Below are 21,568 nucleotides of genomic sequence, written 5' to 3'. Positions count from 1 at the left end.
CTCTGTAAGAATATTTTGTTTTTATCACGCGTATCAAGAAAAGAATACAATTCTATAATTGTACAATAGCATTTCAATACAAATATTAAATTCCCCAAAACGTTCATTGGAAGATAATTACCTAACCTTTCATTTAAAACTAATTTTGAGATTTTAATAAAAACACCGATTAAGTTTATCTACATACATATTTTTGCAAAGCAAAACCAATAACAACAATAATTAAAGAAAATTTCGATTTGTTGGGGGGTAAGGGTTTAACTTCGATTGATCTTACCCTAGAATGTTTTTGTTTTGTAAAAAAAATAAAGATTTATAAAATACTTTCAACCCTCTGAAATTTAGATTAATAGCATAAATACAATATTTATAATTTTGAAATTGCTTCTTAGTTGACAACCACAGGTACCGAAGAGGCATCGCCTCCCAATTCATCCTTCGCCTTTCCCCTGCCTTTCGGCATTTTCTTCATAGTTGAATCCTCCAACTCCCTGGCCTTGTAGTAGTGTGGAGCAACCTCCAGCAACCATTTGTTCTCAATCTCAATTGTGTTTCGCATGTACTCTTTTGTAGTAAACACCAACTCATGGTAGATCACCCATCGCGGCAGATCTTCAAATAGGGACGAGTTTGGATGGATCATGACGTGTTGATTGTGCTTCACAGTTTTGTAATTACCCCCCTTGCTCAGCCTAGCCGTGTGGTAGAAATAACCAGCAGTAATGGCTTTTCTAATATTTTGAGTGTCAAGTGGATTTGATGATATTTCAATTTCAACACGTTCCATTAGGGCTTCAATTTGATCTCGAATATCACGGGCTCGTTTCATACTCCTAAAAAATATATTGTTAAAAACAAACGGATGAATCTTGACAATTAGGTAGGGAAGAAAGTTAATATATAATATAAAAAATGGGGTAGTTTCCATCACACAGCATCTGGGCCACAAATGAATTTTTGACAATAGCGTACATTTGATGCTTATTTTAGGTTAAGGTTATAAAAAAGGGAGAGGGTTTAAGTGGTCAAAGAAAAGATTTGAAGGAAAGCATCCATATTCAATTCATCCTATTTTATTTAATGTTTATGTATAAGTTTTTTATCTATGACAGCAACATGACTTCGTCAAAATAACAATGAAAATTTGTTCAACGGTAGCGCAGCAACAAACAAGCAGGGACAAGGGAAGGTTTCTCTGACCAAAAAGTCTATTAAAATCATGCAATCTAATCACGAAACCTTTATGAGTGTGTAATATTATCGATGATTCAACTATTATTAAAAGGGGCGTTGCTACAAAAGACCAACTCTACAAAAGACCAACTCTACAAAAGACCAACTAGTCGGTTCTACAAAAGACCAACCCTACAAAAGACCAATGCCTACAAAAGACCAACGACTACAAAAAATCGTAGAGCTGGAAGGTCTATAGCTGCAACTGGTGTAGCATCTAGGGATGGGAATCCGTCGAATTTTTGGGCCGGATTCGGATTCCGGATTCTGAAGGAATCCGTCAAAAAAAGTGACGGATTCTTGCGGATTTCGGATTCTTATTTTTGGCGGATTCCGGATTCGGATTCCGGATTCTAGCAGTATTTTAAAGGGCCGTCCGTCACAGAGGGATGGCTTTTTTCGTTAATTTATCACTATGTTACTTGGTTGAAGCCTTGATTTGTTTAAAGTGTTGACTTCCAGCATTACTAAAACATTTACATCACATTAGTAAATTTAAAAATTTAAGTGCTACGTATGTCCTAAAAATGTGCTTGGTATTTTCTAACCTATTTAAATTAAATTTAGCCTACCAATTTAGAATCCGGAATCCGCTATAAAAAAACGGATTCCGGATCCGGATTCGGATTCCAAAATTGGCCGAAAATTGGGCGGATTCCAGATTCCGGATTCGGATTCCGGATCCGGATTCCCATCACTAGTAGCATCATATTTGTATTTATCAAATTAATAAATATAATGTATGCTTTAAATAGGAGATTTTAAGCAACACAATTACAAGAAAAAAATTGTAAGGGGGGGGAAGTTTTGACACTTTCGCTTACTCCGTGATTATTGGGCTAGGTATTAAAGTTAGACTATAGGTTATTTGGGATAAAAGTTTACTTTTGGTTAGTACTTCACGGATTTTTAATCATTTTTTGGATAACCCCACCCCCTAGCCCCCCGGGGCTCAAAATCCCCCTAAAAATTAACCTAACCTTAATTTTCTCAGGAACCATTTGACCAAAAGAGATGATTTCTTTAACTTAAGCTTTTATGCTTATAAACTAACTTCTGATTTAGAAGTCACCCCCCTGCCACCAACCCCTAGCCCTCCGGGGCTCAAAAAACCCTAAAAATGAACCTAACTTTAATTTTCTCAGGAACCATTTGACCAACAGAGATGATTTCTTAAACTTAAGCTTTTATGCTTATAAACTAACTTCTAGTTTAGAAGTCAGCCCCCTGCCATCAACCCCTAGCCCTCCGGGGCTCAAAAAAACCCTAACAATGAACCTAACCTTAATTTTCTCAGGAACCATTTGACCAACAGAGATGATTTCTTAAACTTAAGCTTTTATGCTTATAAACTAACTTCTAGTTTACAAGTCAGCCCCCTGCCGCCAACCATTTGCCCTCCGGGGCTCAAAAAAAACCTAAAAATGAACCTAACCTTACTTTTCTCAGCAACCATTTGACCAACAAAGATGATTTCTTAAACTTAAGCTTTTATGCTTATAAACTGACTTCTAGTTTAGAAGTCTCACCCCCCTACCGCCAACCCCTAGCCCTCTGGGGCTCAAAAAAACTCTAAAAATGAACCTAACCTTAATTTTCTCAGGAACCATTTGACCAACAGAGATGATTTCTTAAACTTAAGCTTTTATGCTTATAAACTAACTTCTAGTTTAGAAGTCAACCCCCTGCTGCCAACCCCTAGCCCTCCGGGGCTCAAAAAAACCCTAAAAATGAACCTAACCTTAATTTTCTCAGGAACCATTTGACCAACAGAAATGATTTCTTAAACTTAAGCTTTTATGCTTATAAACTAACTTCTAGTTTACAAGTCAGCCCCCTGCCACCAACCCCTAGCCCCCTGGGGCTCAAAAAAACCCTAAAAATGAACCTAACCTTAATTTAAATTTCTTATTTGTAGAGTTAGAGGTACACTTATTAGACCAAATATGCTTATTTTTGGATGTTATTGACATATTTCCAGTTATTAGAATCCGCCTCCAGGTTCAGGTGCTGCAGGCCTCCAGGTCCACTCAGGAGACAGGTAAAAATTTTATTTTCTTATTTGATGGTTTAGAGGTACACTTATTAAACCAAATATGCATCTTTTTGGATGTTATTGACATATCTGCTGAAAAAATTAGAATCAGCCTCCAGGTTCAGGTGCTGCAGACCTCCAGGTCCACTCTGGAGACAGGTAAAAATTAAAATTTCTTTTTTGAAGAATTAGAGGTAAACTTATTAAACCAAATATGCATCTTTTTGGATGTTATTGACATATTTTTGAAAAAATTAGAATTGGCCTCCAGGTTCAGGTGCTGCAGGCCTCCAGTTCAAAACAGTTTTCAGATCTGTAATCAGCATTTCAATGCGGTCATTTTGATATGCAACATGCGTGTGTTTGAAGGAATTTCAATTTTTGGTTTTATAAGGGGGCGGGCACATTTTAAACCCTTCGTGCGCCCGTTGTTTTTGGATTTAAAAACCTCTTTCAAGTTTCTCAGGGTTTTATATTGGCCTAGTAACCCTTACCAATGTCTACTAATGTGAAATTCCAAAATCGACCCACCTTAAGTAAGTTGTATTTTTTGTATTTTTTAACAAATAATTTAATCTGCAAGGTATTTTTTTCAGAGTTCTAAAATGGCGACAATATTGCTCACTGGAAATAAGTAGCTATCATATAGGATAAATTTAGATTTTTTATACCTTGATTAAGTTTCTTGTTGTACATATTTTTTATTTCTATTTAGTAACCTTTCATCTTAATTCAAACATTACACATAAGGATTTTTACCTGTTAAGCAGGCTCCTGGAGCCTGTCGGAAACACATATTGAAGCCATAAACAATAAATTTGACTATATTATTTACTTTAACCTTATTCTATTTAAATACCTTTCCTCTAAATTCCAAACTAACCATTTTTAGATATTCACCTGAACCTGGAGGCCGATTCTAATTTTTTCAGCAGACATATGTCAATAACATCCAAAAAGAAGCATATTTGGTTAAATAAGTGTACCTCTAACTCTTTAAATAAGAAATTTTAATTTTCACCTGTCGAGAGTGGACCTGCAGCACCTGAACCTGGAGGCCGATTCTAATTTTTTCAGGAGATATGTCAATAACATCCAAAAAGATGCATATTTGGTTTAATAAGTGTACCTCTAACTCTTCAAATAAGAAATTTTAATTAAAGTTAGGTTCCTTTTTGGGTTTTTTTTGAGCCCCGGGGGGCAAGGGGTTGGCGGCAGGGGGGCTATTTCTAAACTTAAACTTAGTTCATAAGCATAAAAGCTTAAGTTTAAAAAATCATCTCTATTGGACAAATAGTTCCTGAGAAAATTAAGGTTAGGTTCATTTTTAGGGTTTTTTGAGCCCCGGGGGGCTAGGGGTTGGCGGCAAAGGGGTGACTTCTTAACTTAAACTCAATTTATAAGCATAAAAGCATAAGTTTAAGAAATCATCTCTGTTGGTCAAATGGTTCCTGAGAAAATTAAGGCTAGGTTCATTTTTAGTTTTTTTTTGAGCCCCAGAGGGCGAGGGGTTGGCGGCAGGGTGGTGACTTCTAAACAAGAAGTTAGTTTATAAGCATAAAAGCTTAAGTTTAAGAAATCATCTCTGTTGGTCAAATGGTTCCTGAGAAAATTAAGGTTAGGTTCATTTTTAGAATTTTTTTGAGCCCCGGAGGGCTAGGGGTTGGCGGCAGGGGGGCGACTTCTAAACTTAAACTTAGTTTATAAGCATAAAAGCTTAAGTTTAAGAAATCATCTCTATTGGTAAAATGGTTCCTGAGAAAATTAAGGTTAGGTTCATTTTTAGAGTTTTTTTGAGCCCCGGAGGGCTAGGGGTTGGTGGCAGGGGGCTGACTTGTAAACTAGAAGTTAGTTTATAAGCATAAAAGCTTAAGTTTAAGAAATCATCTCTGTTGGTCAAATGGTTCCTGAGAAAATTAAGGTTAGGTTCATTTTTAGGGTTTTTTTGAGGCCCGGAGGGCTATGGGTTGGTGGCAGGGGGTTGACTTCTAAATCAGAAGTTAGTTTATAAGCATAAAAGCTTAAGTTTAAGAAATCATCTCTGTTGGTCAAATGGTTCCTGAGAAAATTAAGGTTAGGTTCATTTTTAGGATTTTTTTGAGCCCCGGAGGGCTAGGGGTTGACGGCAGGGGGGTGACTTCTAAACTAGAAGTTAGTTTATAAGCATAAAAGCTTAAGTTTAAGAAATCATCTCTGTTGGTCAAATGGTTCCTGAGAAAATTAAGGTTAGGTTCATTTTTAGGGTTTTTTTGAGCCCCGGAGGGCTAGGGGTTGGTGGCAGGGGGGTGACTTCTAAATCAGAAGTTACTTTATAAGCATAAAAGCTTAAGTTTAAGAAATCATCTCTTTTGGTCAAATGGTTCCTGAGAAAATTAAGGTTAGGTTCATTTTTAGGGGGATTTTGAGCCCCGGGGGGCTAGGGGGTGGGGTTATCCAAAAAATGATTAAAAATCCGTGAAGTACTAACCAAAAGTAAACTTTTATCCCAAATAACCTATAGTCTAACTTTAATACCTAGCCCAATAATCACGGAGTAAGCGAAAGTGTCAAAACTTCCCCCCCCCTTATTTTTTTGTATCAATGTAATCAAATAATGGCTTGAAAATCTTCTAAAAGAAAAAATCTTCCAATTTTAATGATATCCAATATGGTGATTAAAACACAAGGACAAAATTCAAAACCGAAATTTCTTTCTTGAATAACTTTGTCCACAGGCTGAATTTTAAAATTCCGTCCGACAGTTTGTCCAGAGTCTGTGTTTGCTACGTAACAGAATAGTTTTGAACCCGATACAACCTTGCTTTTAAAAAATTGACCCTTTTGTAGTTGTTGGTCTTAAGTAGGTGTTGGTCTTTTGTAGGCGTTGGTCTTTTGTAGGCGTTGGTCTTTTGTAGAGTTGGTTTTTTGTAGGCGTTGGTCTTTTGTAGAGTTGGTCTTTTATAGGCGTTGGTCTTTTGTAGAGTTGGTCTTTTGTAGCAACGCCTTAAAAGGGGCTTGTAGTAGATTATGTAAGAGTATAAATTCGCTAATCTAAATTCACTAAACCTCATCAAAAGTGTGTAGATTATTAACAGGGGTCGGCAGCCGCACGTAAGCCGCGTGTAAGCCTCAGTGATATCGTCATTTTATTACTATAATATTCAGCTGTATGTATAAAACTGCTCTTTAGCAGACAATCCTTCTTTCTGAAATTTCTTTTTCTGCTCACAAGCAGGTTTAAAAGTGAGGCTGAGGCGCGGCTGCCAAACCCTGATTATTAATGTTATTAGCAGACCGATTTATAAAAAATAACACAGTAGGGAGATTAAAAAACATTTTTAAATACTTCCTAAAAATAAAATCTTTAAATATTTTTCCTACCCATAAAATTTGTAGGGTAAAGCGGGGCGAACTCTGTGTTTTATTCGGTTTTTTGAACCTGCAAATCGTAAAAATTATTTTTTTTAAATGGGACCAAGACCAGTAGAAAGATCTCGGAAAAGTCGATCAGGTCCTAAAAGGACGTAAACCTAGGTCTTTGGGAAGTTTGTCAAAATTGATCTATAAACGGCACCGACTTCGCCCCGCCTTGAGGCGAAGTCGGTAGGGCATTTTTCAAGTATTGATTTTATTACAGCATGCCCGAAAGGTAAAAGTTGCTAAATGTAATAAAGAGTATGCACAAAAAATTTTATTAAGATAGGTCAACTTTTTCTACCAAAAAAAAATAATTTTTCCGAAGTACGCGAAATTTGACTTTTTTTCAAAATCTTTTTTGATAAAAAACATAAAAATACTACTAGAAAAAATAACTTTTTGTGACTTTAAAGGCCTGATCCTTAAAATTCAGGCAATTTTGAATAGATTTGGCCCAAAAAAAATTTGTTCTATTAGCAAAATTTCCTTAAAAAATCAAGTTGAAAAAAAGAGAAAAGTTTGGCAAAATCTGTGGTCGATTTTCCAGCTTCAAAAAACCTATGACATTTTGATTTAATTACAGCATGCCCTAAAGGTTAAAGTTGCTAAATGTAATAAAGAGCATTCACAAAAAAAATTATGAAGATCGGACAATTTTTTCTACAAAAAAAAAGTACGAGAAATTTGACTTTTTTTCTCGAAAATTTCACTTTTTTATATAAAATTGAAAAAGTTAGTATAAAAAGGGAAAAAACCGAATTCGCCCCGCTTCACTTTTAGTCGATTTAAGAAAAAACTATACAAGCTTTTTTAAAGTTTTAAACGGAAATGGATAGCCTATTAGATTCTTAATAAGTCCCCTGAAGACGTCTAAGCTCTAGCTCTTACTAGTTTTTGTCCAACTTACCGTTTTTCCGACCGAAGCAAAAAAATCGAAAAAAAAATTTTTTTCGTCCGACTTTAAGACCCAATAAGTACCCTAAAAATTCATCTCACAAAAATTTTTGTAGGCAATTTAATAAGGAACAAATTTGATTTTATGTTTTTTTCTGTCAGTCGATTAGAACATGAAAAAAATGTCATTTAATGAAGGTGGTCAAAAAAATACCGACTTCGCCTCAAAACCGAGATCGCCCCGCTTTACCCTAACTGTTTAAAGACGAAAAACAAAATATTTTGACAAATTTTTACTTCGGCTCATTTTCAAACACTTCCTAATTAACCCTTTAGAGCAAGTTAAAGTAAAAGTTTCAAATTGATTCAATAACTTAAAAACATCTTACTTTAAAGCTCAAAAATAAAAACCTTTGCTCATTACTTATTAAAACAAGGATGACAACATCTATAAAAGCGAAGCTCTGAATTGGAAGGAAATCGAACATTAACACTTATAGAGTGACAGAACTGAATAAACTGAACATATGTCTATGCAAAATTGTAAGTAAAGGGGGGAGGCGGATGTGCCACTTTTTGAAACCAAAACTAAAAGTCAAAGGAACTCAACTAAAAAAAAGAGTTACAGGTCTGACATTTTGCATGGCATTTGCTTTATAGGGGTACAATATGGAACTGTGAAGAAACGGCGGCGCAACCGCCGAAAACCGCCGAGAAAAGGCAAAAAAAATTTCGGCGGGAAACGGCGGTTTTCGGCGGTTGCGCCGCCGTTTCTTCACAGTTCCATATTGTACCCCTATAAAGCAAATGCCATGCAAAATCTCAGACCTGTAATTTTTTTTTAGTTGAGTTCCTTTGTTGACTTTTACTTTTGGTTTCAAAAAGTGGCACATCCGCCTCCCCCCTTTGTTGCAAAACTTATTAAATACATGTTACTGTTTAAGGACATACTAACGTTTTTAAGACTAGTTATAGAGAAGCTTCGCTTTTAACACTATACCTTGTTGTAATAGGAATCAGTATTAAAAAAATCAGATGACTAGGATAATTTGAACATATAAAAATTTGTTGTAAAAAAAGTAAAAAATCAGCTCGTTTTAAATAGACGTACGGACTTTCTAGTAATGATAATAGAGTTGCTGCGCTATCAATTTGTACCTAACTGCTATAGGAATTAGCATGTGAAGTTTGAAATCGAAAGGACAATTCTAACCTTTTTAGATTAACGAAAAAAGCTAACTGTAACGGATGGATGTACGGACGGACTTACGGACTGACCCTAATTATAGAAAAGCTTCTTTTAAATAGACGTACGGACTTTCTAGTAATTATTATAGAGTTGCTGCGCTTTCGAATTTGTACCTAACTGCTATAGGAATTAGCATATAAAGTTTGAAATCGAAAGGACAATCCTAACCTTTTTAGATTAACGAAAAAAGCTAACTGTAACGGATGGACGTACGGACGGACTTACGGACCGACCCTAATTATAGAAAAGCCTCGCTTTTAAAAAATAAATGACCTAGAAACATAAAGAACTAAATTATATTTGACGGTCAACTTAATTTAAAATAAGCATAAAAAACATATATTGGTGCCTTACCACAAAGTTGCCTATCAAGCACTGATCCCCCTCCTTATTTGAATTATATCTTTTAGTTTCTTTAATGCTATACCAAGACTCCCTCCCCTTTGGTCGTTTACAATTTGTTTTAAATTAATGGTCGGGAAAGTGGGGATTCTGTGCTCTACAAGGCACTATGGGGGAAATTACCCATATTTTAAATTCTGTAAAAAGTTTGTAAATGTTAATATTAGGAGAAGATTAGTTGTTTTTAGTATTGCAGTACATAATAAATCATGATTTCAGGGAAGCTTCTAATTTACATTACCCATTTCGCCACTTCCCTCCAACTTGTTTCACAATTAGAGGCAAGAAGCTGTCAAGAAATGCCAAATTAAACCACAACATATATTATAAAATTTAGGATTTGGAAAAGAATAGTTATGTAGTTCAGAATTTTATTGATAGGTGTCGTAAAAACTTTTTTTATGTAAAATTTTTAGATGAGATAAATATCTAAACAATCTTAAATATTTTTGAAAATATTACAGCTATCCACTCTTTGGGATTTTCAATAAATTTTATTCACTACCTATTAAACATATAATTTACGAGTAGTCTATGATTTAGATAAAATATATCAAATATGTAAAAAGCATTATTCAACTCGTTCATCTCAAAACTGAACATAGAACTAATCTCTGACAATCATTTTTGCATGGCTTGTAGTAAAGTGAGCAAAAACTAATAAAATAATGCTTGAGATTCTTATCAAATTCTGCCAAAAGTTGCATAATCTCATCATCTAGTTTTAACTGGAAATCTATGAAATCAGCTCTAAGGCATTGTTTGCCAGAATAGCCTTCCCTTGTCCCTGCAAACAATAAAGTAAGCTGTAATAGGTAAATAAAAGTAGAATAATTCTTACCTGTGTTGAATATAATTTTCAAAGCACCACTGGCTGCTGTAGTCAGTTTCTGCCCACTGGTTGTAAACATTCATCAGAGTGATATGATCTCCTCCGGGGGCAAAGAAATTTTTCCTAGCTGTGTCCGCGTGGATGATCTTGTCCTATAAACATATTTATGTTATTCAAACAATAGCAAAAATGATTGATTTGCAGTAATATTCTTAAAAATGGAAATGTTAATTTTTCATAGCATTAAAATCTTGAAGTAAATGTAATCAAATAAACAATGTTAAATATATTATTACAATATATCTCTCTTCTAATGGATTCTAAGGCAAGAATTTCAAACAGATAACTTTTATGAACATTATATAACGTTCAGTTAGCTATCCCTGTATCCCTTATTGTATAATAAAATAATCATATTGTTTTGAAAAGTTAAAGCGAAATAAATAGTCATGTTTACTAAATAGCTGCGTATTCAAAGTAGATCAATTAAACTTTTCTTAGTCATCTTGTAGTTGCGGACAGAAAAACAGACAAAGTAAGACTTGAAGACATGAAATATTTACAGAGGAGGTGTTCTAGAAAAAAAATGAATACCTTAGGTCTATAGAAAATAGAAGCATTATTTGACAACATAGCAGAGATGGTGAGACACTCTGCCACACACTTGTACTTCTCACTGGCCAACAACATCTTGGACATCATGGGGTCACAGGGAAACTCGGCCATCCGCCTACCTAGCTTTGTCAGCTCACCCATATGATTTAGAGCTCCTTAAATATAGAATATTAATGATTAAAACTCTATGAGTACAAAGTAAATCTCAGGTTTTACATTTTATTAAAATTCTGTGACTTTTTAAGAACACACTTTAATTACTATAGTATTGACATAAAGAGAATAATAGACTTGACCCAAAAAGTATGAATTAACAAGAATTGTTTTCATGAAAACTTATGCCTCGTGAAACGTTTCTTATTTATATAAACGTAACAAACAAACGAACGGCCAGGCAAACTTTTTGATGACCATCGTTTTATAGGTCCCAAAGGCCATACAAATGACGAACAATGTTGAATCTTTTTTTTTGAATAGGTGGAAGAAGTGAAAACTTTTTCAAAACAGACATAAAAATTTACCCAGAGCATAAAGCTGTTCCAGGGCCAAGACTAAAGTTTCATGCGGCGGAGGATCCAGGAAATCAAAATGGATGAGGTCGTTAATGCCGAGAGATTTCAACAACAGGACAACATTGCCAAGATTGACCCTCTGAATTTCAGGTACAGGATTCTCTTCCAGCTCGTTCTGGTACGCCCAGGCAGTGTACAGTCTAAAATTATATAAAAAACGATTAGTTTCATAAAAACAGACGCACAAGAACACTTAGTACGCACATAAAATAACAATCGTAAACTATTACATGAGTCAAAACAATAACTCTCTTATTGCACAACCTATGACTGGAAGACTGAACTGTGCATGAAAATGATTTGCAACAAATGCAGTTAATCTCAATATTCATACTTTTGATGTAACTTGCTTTGCATAACAGCAGTTGAAGGTATTTATAACGTCTCTAATGGCCCATAATTGGTTTACACACTAATCCACACCACCCCCTTCCATTTCAAAATCTCACCTGAAGCATTTGCCAGCCGCAACTCTGCCCGCCCTACCGGCCCGCTGATTAGCACTGGCCTTGGACACCGGCGTTACTATCAAACTTTCCATCCCTGTCCGGGCATTGTATGAATTCTGTTTGTTAAATCCTGGATCTATCACATATATAATATTGTCTATTGTTAAACTGGTTTCGGCAATGTTCGTTGCTAACACAACTTTCCTGAAATTAAAAATAAAATATAAGAGAAAGGGATCGTTGCACGAAATGCATTTAAACTTTTTAGTAAACCGCATACTTTCTCCTGGTCAATGAATTATAATACATGTATAGGGCATATATTTACAACGTTAAATATGTTTGATGTCATACATGTAACTTATGCTTGGAATTATTTTTCTGAAATTTACTTCATGCAACTATCCCGTTGAAAACTAATAAAGGTGGATTATAGCCAACAAATATGGAGTAATACTTCAATACTTAAATCACTAGTGTACTTATATATTAGGAAACCTGCGAAATAAGTAAACTATAGTTATGAACATGCGTCTTAAAGGGATTTTAAAGGATAAGATAACGAACGATAAATTTATGTACATATTCCCCAATAAGGAAAACTTTTCTTTGTAGAGATTAAAAATGTATGTTGCAAAGATTGGATTGGACATTGGTCGTTGAAACCAACCAATCAGTATCTAATAAAAGTACCTAAACGATTGAGAAAACGTGTTTATTTATAAAACTTTGAGTACTACAATAATTTACAGTGCAATATCCCATCCCTAAAATCTTGTGTTTAATCTCTCTGATATTAGGACATGAAGCCAGTCCAAAAAGTATCTTATCCATATGCTAGGTACATTGTAGTCAATGCAACAACAACAACAAAAGTCTCACCTTGCACCAAAAGGAGTTGGTTCAAAGACTTTAGCCTGTAAATCACTTGGTAAATTGGCGTAAATAGGAACAACCAATAATTCCTTTATTTTAGAGCCAAACTTTCGTGTCCTTTCTATTAATAACTCTTGGCATGTTTCAATTTCTTCTTGACCCGTAAGAAAAACTAGGATGTCTCCCAGTGGTTGTGTCACGTGGATTTGTAAAACTGTCACCACACAAGCATCGATATAATCAGCTTCGGGTGCCTGAAAAATAAATGGTGAAATTTCAGGAATATGGGAATAAAAAATAGATATTAAACTAATTTTTTTTGTTTTACTTAAGTTATTATTAATACCTAGGAAAAATGGAGTTTAGATTTACTATTTAAGTGCTATTGACCTATCCCTCTCTAAAATTAAATTCGTTAGTCCTTAGGCGAAAAGTGGGTTTCTTTGATTTCTTATTGTGTTTAAGTTTTTTTTAACTGATTGAATAAAAAAGTTTCATGTAAAAACGTAAAATACCTACCTATAGCCTTAGAAAATTATATTTTTGTGTTTTTTGCTTCAAGATAAATTCTTACCTTTGTATAGTAAATATGTACAGGAAATCTTCTGCCGGGAATACGGAAAATTGGCGCATTATCAAAAAATTCTGAAAACTTTTCAGCGTCCAGGGTGGCGCTGGAGATAAGGAGCTTTAGGTCTGGTCTGAATCTGGCGATATCCTTGATCAGACCGAACAGGATGTCTGTGTGCAAAGTTCTCTCGTGAGCCTAAAATCAACAAGTATGAAATTTTCATAAACACGAGAAATTCATACCTACACAAACAAGATTGTTTTTTTTCTATGAAAAGCGAAATAAATCTAAAATAATATTAAAGGGGGGAGGGGTTCAGGGGATGATATTCTGACAAACAATTCTAAAGGAAAATTTCTCCACAACCCCCTTCCCCTTTCCTCCCCTTCTTACCCACCCCTCTTCAGTTCAATGAAAAACAAAATATACTTCCACGATACTTTAAAAGGTTTCGTGATTTTTTTTGTAGAATTTATTCTTAGAATAGCTACCGCTGCTCTTAACAAAAGTGTTTATTACCTCGTCAATGATCATAACATTGTAGGATGAAAGATCAGGTTCTCCAAGAAATTCTCTGAGAAGCATACCATCAGTCATGTACTTGATAACTGTCCTCTCACTTGTACAGTCCTCGAACCTGATACTGTAGCCCACTTGGTTACCTAAAAGTTCATTACAGAAAATGTCAATTTATTTTTTATAATTTCGACATTATCCCTAAACTTTTCTTCTTTCAAGTTTTCAAAAAAGGAGTGCAACAAAATCGAGATAAACATTTTAGGTATCAAGTTTTAAGAATCAAGGTATATTTTTAGCAAATGTGTAAAGAAAAAAAAGAAAAAAGTAAATGTTTTAATATAGTGTGCACAGAGGTGAAAATGGGAATTGAAGGTAGACATTTCCAATTTTAATTTTAAAAAGGGTGTTGACACCTCCTCCTACACCTCCCTTCCCAACGCTGATGACTTCAAGTTAATTTACACTTTCATTTGCGGATGAGTGTACTCTATTAATACGAAAGCTGAAATTAAAATTTCCAAAAAGACAAATTCATAACTTACCAAGCTTAACACTCATTTCTTCTGCTACCCTAGCAGCTACGGACATGGCGGCTACACGACGCGGCTGGGTACAGCCAATCTTTTTTCCTCCCTCACAAAAACCTGCCTCGTAAAGGTACTGTGGCACCTGCGTGGTTTTTCCACTGCCAGTTTCTCCCTCAATAATCAAGACCTAAAAAAGATGATTTACAATAATGAATAAAGAATATGTACTAGGGATTTATTTTTCAATTTTTAGATCTGTAATTTGTAAATAAGAACAAAATTAATAAAATGATCGTAACTTATCTAAAATTTTGATATACATTGAAAGGTACCTAGTCCTAAGCAATAAGATTTTGCATTTTTTTGGAGGGTAAATACTTGGGGGGAGGAGGAAAATAACCACAAGTTTTCACTCCCTCTAAAATTTTTACATTGATGGGGTCGGGTGTGGGAGGGGGGCATGGGTGTTTATTAGGGTGGGTCGATTTTGGACATTTTTTTTTTGAATCCAAAGCGGGGATCTGCAAATGATTTGTATGAGTATAATACACCTCTGGAAGATTTAAAATTTATCCTAAGTCTTAAAACCGCTGACGACCAGACATTCAATTGTATAGCTATTTGTAAATGGGAGTCAAAAATTTATTGAATCAGAACTATGGCTTCATGGTGCTCCCAGGAAAGGCATTAAGAAGTAGAATCAGGAACTTTTGCCCGTTTCAAAAAATCTCGATCCTAGCCTGAGAAAATCAAAAAAACCTCTACAAATTGGACAATTCTCAATAAACCTTTAAAAAATGTGGTTTTTAGTGATTTCTAAGGCTAGGAACGAGATATTTTGAAACGGACAAAAGTTCCTGATTCAGCTCCTCAAGGCCTTTCTAGGGAGCACCATGAAGCCATAGTTATGAGTCAAAAAAAATTGAATGTCGTCTTTGCATATTAATAACTAATCAAAAATATTTTTCAGTGGTCGCGTTCTAAAACTCAATGTTTTAAAATTCCTTTTCGGTCAGAAATGTTTTAACGGTTAATTTTATCTGTTGCATATCCCCTCTTTGTCTAATTCCGATATGAACCCGCCCTAGTGTTCATTGTGCACAAGATTTATTTTTCCCCATGCTGCAAATTAAATATTTCATTTTTTTCTCCCAAGGAGAGTAAAAAATGGAATAATGTTTTCATTTCTTTTACTCCCCTCCCACAATTTTTTTTTGTTTTTTCGGGACTGTTTTCCCCTATATATTTTATTCCCCCCCTTTAGTAGGGGATCTCGTGCAGAATATACACTCCTGGGGGAGAATTCTGTTAATTTAAAATCATACCTGATGTTCTCTAACGGCCGCAATCAAATCCTCCCTAAACGGATACACAGGCAAACTCCGCTTAGTTTCAGCAATGGACATCTTTTTCTTCTCAAACTCCGACATTTCCTTCTCCCCATCATCCTTTTTAGTGCCCGGCATCTTCAGTGCTTGCACAAATTCAATTTCATCGTCCAGAATGTACTCGTACTCTTTCTCCTTTTTCTTGTGCCGTTCCTTCGCGTCCTTGGCACCGAATGAAAGTGTGGCCTGCGACAAATGCTCCTCCTCCCATTTACGTTGCTCATAACCAGCGTGCTGAAAATTAAAATCTTGTATGTTTCAGAACCTTTGTTTAAGTTTTAAATATTTCATTCTTAACAAAAGAAATAAATTACAGGTTTTTTGCTTTGATTAAAATAACAAAATTATTGGGGTAAAAAGTTATGATCATGTTCATGTATTTAGAGGTTAAAAACAAACAATGCACATTCTACCAAGCTTTCTTCCCTCACTTTGTCTGTAACTGCATGCCATGCACGTTTTGTATTGTAAAAAAAATCTTTTATCTATCGACAAAATGTTAACCACTAGGTATACAAAAATAAATAAGAGATTCATTTAGTACTATACAACGTAGAGGTATGTGTTATCAATAAACTTCTCCGTTGCAACGTCTGAATGTTAAACTTTGCTTTTATGGATGTGATTATCTTATTAGATTAACAGAGCAGCAAAGACACGTTATTCACTTCCAAACAATGTGAAAACTGCATGGCAAAAAAAAGACTAGATAGTTATTTGAATAGATGATTCTGTAAACCTCTGACAATGATCCTACCTGGCCTCTACAACTACAACAATTTATTTACTTCCAAACAATGTGAAAACTGCATGGCAAAAAAAAAAGACTAGATAGTTATTTGAATAGATGATTCTGTAAACAATGGTCCTACCTGGCCTCTACAACTACAACAATTAAATATACCTTTTCTTTGTTATCCTCCTCTAAATAAGTTTGAAGTTCTCCTTTTTCACTCGGCATCTGGTACCTCTGCACTTTCTCAATTTCACTGGCCTTGTCGTGCTGCTTAGCAAGTTCCAGGATTTTCTTCTTATATCTATACATAGGTGATTTAGGGTACATTTTTAGGAATAAGATAATCAAAGTGCATGAGGACGAAGAAAGAAACCTTCACCATTAACCCAAAAAATAAATGTTATGTACTTCATTTACATTTTTACAGGGGAAAAGGGAGTTTCCGAATTGTACCCAAGGTTCAAAAGACACAAACCACTAAAATGGTGCTTCTGAAAGTTTACTTGCTCTTTAGCTTAAAAAACTTCTGTGTCTTGTACATTTTAGTAAATAAACCTTTATAAATACATTTGTAAACTCAAGAACACCATATATTTTTGAAAATATGCGAGCCCTGATTACCCTCCTCCCGCCCTCCCTCCAACAAAAAAAATCTTACAACATCTCACGCTTCTACAAATATATAATTGGCATAATTGTTCTTGTTAGATAATACCTTGAAATAAAACGTACCTTCTCTCCTCTTTCTCCCGTTCTGTAAGTTCTGACTCATCAAAGAGAAACTCATCATCTCTGACGTCCTGCTCCAACTCTATGAGTTTGTCCACCTTCCTCTTGGCGAGATAGTTTCGTCTACTCTCCTTTCTCAAGTCCGGCAATACTTTCTCACGGTCTTCTTGTTCCTGGAAGAATTATATACATTGACAATCATTAGGTTGTAGCAGCAGACGCTGATAAATTCTATAAAACAGATTTGTTGTATTCTGACATGTATTCATTAAAATATGTCGAGTAAACAGCATTCCAGTATAGCTTAGAACCGGTTCTCACCCATACTGAAAAATCATGTATAGCACCGTATTAGAGACAATTTTCCACGAATATTAAAATAAAAATCATAAAATTAATACTAGTTTTGTTAGCCCTGCCCTTAGGCACCTCGTGGCTAACAAAACTGGTTATAATCTCAAAATTTTTATTTTATTTTCCGTGGAAGGCTGTCTATAACAAGATGCGATAAAGAACTATTCCAGTATGGCTTCAAAAACTGGTACTTAGTGATACTGGAAAAAAAATGTGTAGCAATATATAACAGACAATTTTTCACGAAAGAATAAAATGAAAATAAGCTCAACTCTACCTGTTCTAATCTTTTTGCGGCTTCCTCATACGCCTTCTTATCTGATTTCGTGACAATATTCCTTTGCTTTTCCTTGTCCTTGGCAACCATTCTCTGGTGGAAGGCATCTCTGTCTTTTAAATCTTCTTGCCTAAAACATTAAAGTATTTGAAACTTCGTACACTCAATACAAACATAGGACAAAAGAAAATATATTTATCATACCTACCAACAATTTCAAAGAGATAAATCAGTCTCATTAAATATTTACAGACAAGGAAAAATTGAGTTTAATTTCATGAATCAAGAACAGAAAGTTGATTCATTAGTTGCATTGCTAATGTTATGTTACGTTGAATCCTAATAATTGGCAAAATTAAGAAAGTTGTATTTATTTTAACATAGTCAGTAGGACGTTCTAGTTATGTAGTAGCTGCTTTACTAAAAAGTAAGAAAACTCTTACCTTTCTCTCTCCATCTTATCGAACTCATCTTCACTCTCACTCTTGTCTCTCTCCTTTTTCTTTTCTTTCTTCTTTTTCTTCTTTGGCTTAATGGCTAGTTCATCTTCATGATCTGATTCAACCAGTGCGAAGGTTTTGTTCTTCTTGGCCATTTCTTTTGCTGCCTCCTCTTTCCTCCTAAAATATTATTTGACATATAAATCATATATAGGTACATCAATAAAAGTTCAAAATCTAGGTAATATTATTACTTACCTATTTAAGAAAGAAAAAAACTACTTTTGCAATATACAAATTACCCAAACAAGATTTTACTTATCTATTATTCATTCCAAATATAATCAATTGACACTGAAAGATTGTTTGTCTAGCAGTAAGAATAAGATACATTTCCCAACTTAGTAACTAGCTATACTTAAAAATACTTAAAACTACTAGATTTCAGTAGATAATGGGTATTGACTTTCTTTCTTTAACTATAAAATTGCATTTTGCTGTACTACCCAAAATGATTTTCATAGGTATTTGTTTTTTCCAACTTTATTTCTAATCTTACCTATTTTCTAACTTTCTTTTCTCTCCTGCTGACATTTCCCTGGGCAATTTATTCCACAATTCACTTGCAAATGCTTTCACAGAATCATTGATATCAATAGTTTCTGTGTCCTTTATCTTATCCAGAAAAGCTTCTGGTGAATTGGACTTTCTGCATAGACCAAGCAGAAATTCTGCAATGTTTCTGTCTGATATGTTAACTATGTCGTGCAGGCGATCACTGACCCACGTAACGTGATCTCCCATTCTGATCTGAAATAGATTTTCATGTAATAAATATAGGTGGATAAAAATGTAAATTTTGACTAGAATAAAATTTTATGCGATTTTAATATGAATAGATTTTTAGTATTTTTTCTACTTAGGTATCATTTTAATAATTGATATCTTTGAAAACTTTAGAAGAAAAATACAAACAAAATTTTATATTAAAATTGCTGTCCCGAAACCGATAATTAAATCTTATTTCATATCACAGATGATTAAGGATACAATATAAATGTATGTTTATTCTTTTTCTCTGAACACAAATACACCATTATTGTGTTCATCTAAAATATTTTGACTTGAGTTATCCAAAGGTCCGGGCTCAAACAATGATTCCATCTCAACAATTGCAGCGAATCCATCAGTATCGCCGCCAGGAAACTGAAACCCAATTCTAGATATTTCTGCATAATCTGTAATAAACTGTTGTTTTAGCGGAGCAGTTGTGGCCTGTTGGTTGTGTTTGAAACCTGTTGATTTGTTGTACTGTGGACCTGGCAGATATATCTGGCTAGAGGCAGTCATCTCTTTAGGTTTGGCAACAACCATGCTGGCATCATCTATCAACGGCTGGTCAGGTATTGAATCAATATAAGAATGTACACCACGAGAACTTTTACTTGGGGTTATTAAAACTGTTCTATCATTTTTTCTTTCGTGCATTTTCTGGTGCTGACGCAGGGACTTGAATTGAAGAAAGTTTTTATTGCATGGTTTACAAATATATGGCTTTTGTCCCAGATGTTTTCTAACATGAACTGTATATGTGCTACGATGCACAAATGATTTAAAGCAGAGTTCACAGGTATGTTTATTTTCACCTTTATGTGAAGCTAAATGTCTATCAAGATCTTGTTTGGTAGCACAACGCTTAGGACAATACATACACGGATGTTGACCCACAGGATTATGACGAGCCATGTGCTCTTCAAGATGGGAAGGTCGTAGAAATCTTTTATCACACACCGAGCAAACATGTTTCAAAACACCTTCAAGGTCGTTATGAACCACCCTTAAATGCGCAATAAGATTCTTTTTAGTTCTAAACTTTGATGAACAATGAAAGCAAGAATGGTTTATCACTACTTTATGATTTGCATCAATATGTTTGTTTCTTTCTAAGGCTTTGGTAAATATCATTCCACATTCTTTGCAAGGATAATTTTTATCAATTTTAACAACTTCATTTTCACCCGTCTTTTTCCATTTTTGTTGGATTAGTCCTTTTTGATGATCTTTTTCATGTGAATTCAATTTATATTTATTTTTAAACCCCTTTCCACAATCTGAGCAAATAAAGGGAAAGCTTGTTTGATGAATAAGCATGTGATTTTTAAGTTTATATAATTTAGGGAAAACTTTAAAGCAAACATCACATGTAAGATCACTGACATCAAGATTTGCTGTGAATATTCTTTTCTTTCTGTTAGGTTTAACCTCTGCTTTGCGTGAAGAGAGATTTTTCTCTTGTTTGAATATCAAATTTTGCTTCTCGCTTTCCTCATAGTTCTTAGATATACCTAGAATTATATACAATTTAAATCTTTTTTTTAAATAATAAAACAACGTTTTTTTTAGGGTTGGCAATCTAAATCCGGAATCCACACATTTTTTGGACAATGTTTGTATCCAAAGCCGAATCCGCAATTCAAATTTATTTAGTTACATATGTGCTAAATGCAAAACTAATTGAGAGTTAACTATTCTTATTCAGTTACCACCTACCTTTTACCAATTTGTATTTAAGAGGGGAAAAAATCACAAATAGTCTACAAATTTTTTCTAAAATAGCATCGCAATTTAGACCGCAGCAATAGTATACGATTAAAGTATATTATATTTTAAGTCAACATAATTAATAACGTTGTATATAAAATGTTTTGTTTAATTTAAGCGTTTATATTCGATACCTAATGTTAGTTAAAAACTTAAAATATAGTGTTTTATTCGATAATGTTAGTTAAAATAAATTAATGAGCTAAAACTAAATATCAAGAACACTAAAAGAGTTCAATAGCGATAAAAATCTTACCAAGCAAATCACAGAGCTCACCGATAACTCGTGTCTCTTCTTCGATAACTTCTATTTTGCCCAAATACAGTAACGATAACAAATAACCAAAGGATTTGGTACTGAAATCTAGGGCAAAGATGACAATATCTTCATCAGAATTGAATGAAGCATATCTGAACAAGCTGGAGTATAAGGCAAGAACAACACTATGACCATAAACATCGCCGTCACAACATCTTACGATAACATCACCGTTTTCAAGCCGGCTTTCCGACACAAAATTGGCGATTTCATTGTAAAGTTGAAATTTTTGGTTTTGTATAATAAATTCCGACATTTTTAATGTAATTTTCACTTTTATAACATAATAAACAATATATAAAATTTAATAATATTCACTTGAAACGTGTATAAACAAACGATCGAGCGCTTGTGCGCTTGATGCCATGGGATGCCGCGTAAACCTACATAAATAAAATGTCGTCTTTGTTGTTTTCTCATTAAAAAATTTTCAATCTTTCTAATCTATACCAGTTATTTTTCATTGGTGAATTCTCTTGGGAGGATGGATGTACCCTCCCCTTAAATTGATATCAACCTTCCCTAACCCATTGAACAAATGATTCATATTGGTC

The 21,568-nt window shown here is 34.3% G+C and overlaps 2 protein-coding genes across 2 annotated transcripts; both read right to left on the bottom strand.

Moving 5' to 3' along the window:
* Nucleotide 1: 1 nt before the first annotated feature.
* l(2)37Cb (DEAH-box helicase 16 lethal (2) 37Cb) lies at nt 2-18,909 on the bottom strand. The gene is made up of 15 exons (XM_080167557.1): nt 18,654-18,909; nt 18,098-18,274; nt 17,655-17,784; nt 17,027-17,196; nt 16,463-16,595; nt 15,496-15,792; nt 14,186-14,357; nt 13,644-13,786; nt 13,128-13,319; nt 12,560-12,807; nt 11,678-11,881; nt 11,178-11,368; nt 10,636-10,811; nt 10,051-10,193; nt 2-833 (listed from the first exon to the last, which is right to left on the bottom strand). The coding sequence occupies exons 1-15, from the start codon at nt 18,896-18,898 to the stop codon at nt 389-391; spliced, it is 3,066 nt and encodes a 1,021-aa protein (XP_080023683.1). The 5' UTR covers nt 18,899-18,909; the 3' UTR covers nt 2-388.
* On the bottom strand, nt 18,904-21,411 carry LOC145324877 (uncharacterized). Its single transcript, XM_080167585.1, has 2 exons — nt 20,952-21,411; nt 18,904-20,439 (listed from the first exon to the last, which is right to left on the bottom strand). The coding sequence occupies exons 1-2, from the start codon at nt 21,268-21,270 to the stop codon at nt 19,160-19,162; spliced, it is 1,599 nt and encodes a 532-aa protein (XP_080023711.1). The 5' UTR covers nt 21,271-21,411; the 3' UTR covers nt 18,904-19,159.
* Nucleotides 21,412-21,568: the final 157 nt, after the last annotated feature.

The sequence above is a fragment of the Acartia tonsa genome, chromosome 1 (assembly GCF_053477335.1).
Source record: "Acartia tonsa isolate MP-2025a chromosome 1, ASM5347733v1, whole genome shotgun sequence".
NCBI classification, from domain to species: Eukaryota; Metazoa; Arthropoda; class Copepoda; order Calanoida; family Acartiidae; genus Acartia; species Acartia tonsa.
Note: the sequence above shows the minus strand (reverse complement) of the source record. Positions and strands in the feature narration are given on the sequence as shown.

Coding starts and splice junctions, on each gene's coding strand:
- LOC145324877 (XM_080167585.1), bottom strand. CDS start 21,270: ATGTCGGAATTTATTATACAAAACCAAAAATTTCAACTTTACAATGAA. Junction 20,440..20,951: donor TGAGCTCTGTGATTTGCTTG/GTAAGATTTTTA, acceptor ATATAATTCTAG/GTATATCTAAGAACTATGAG.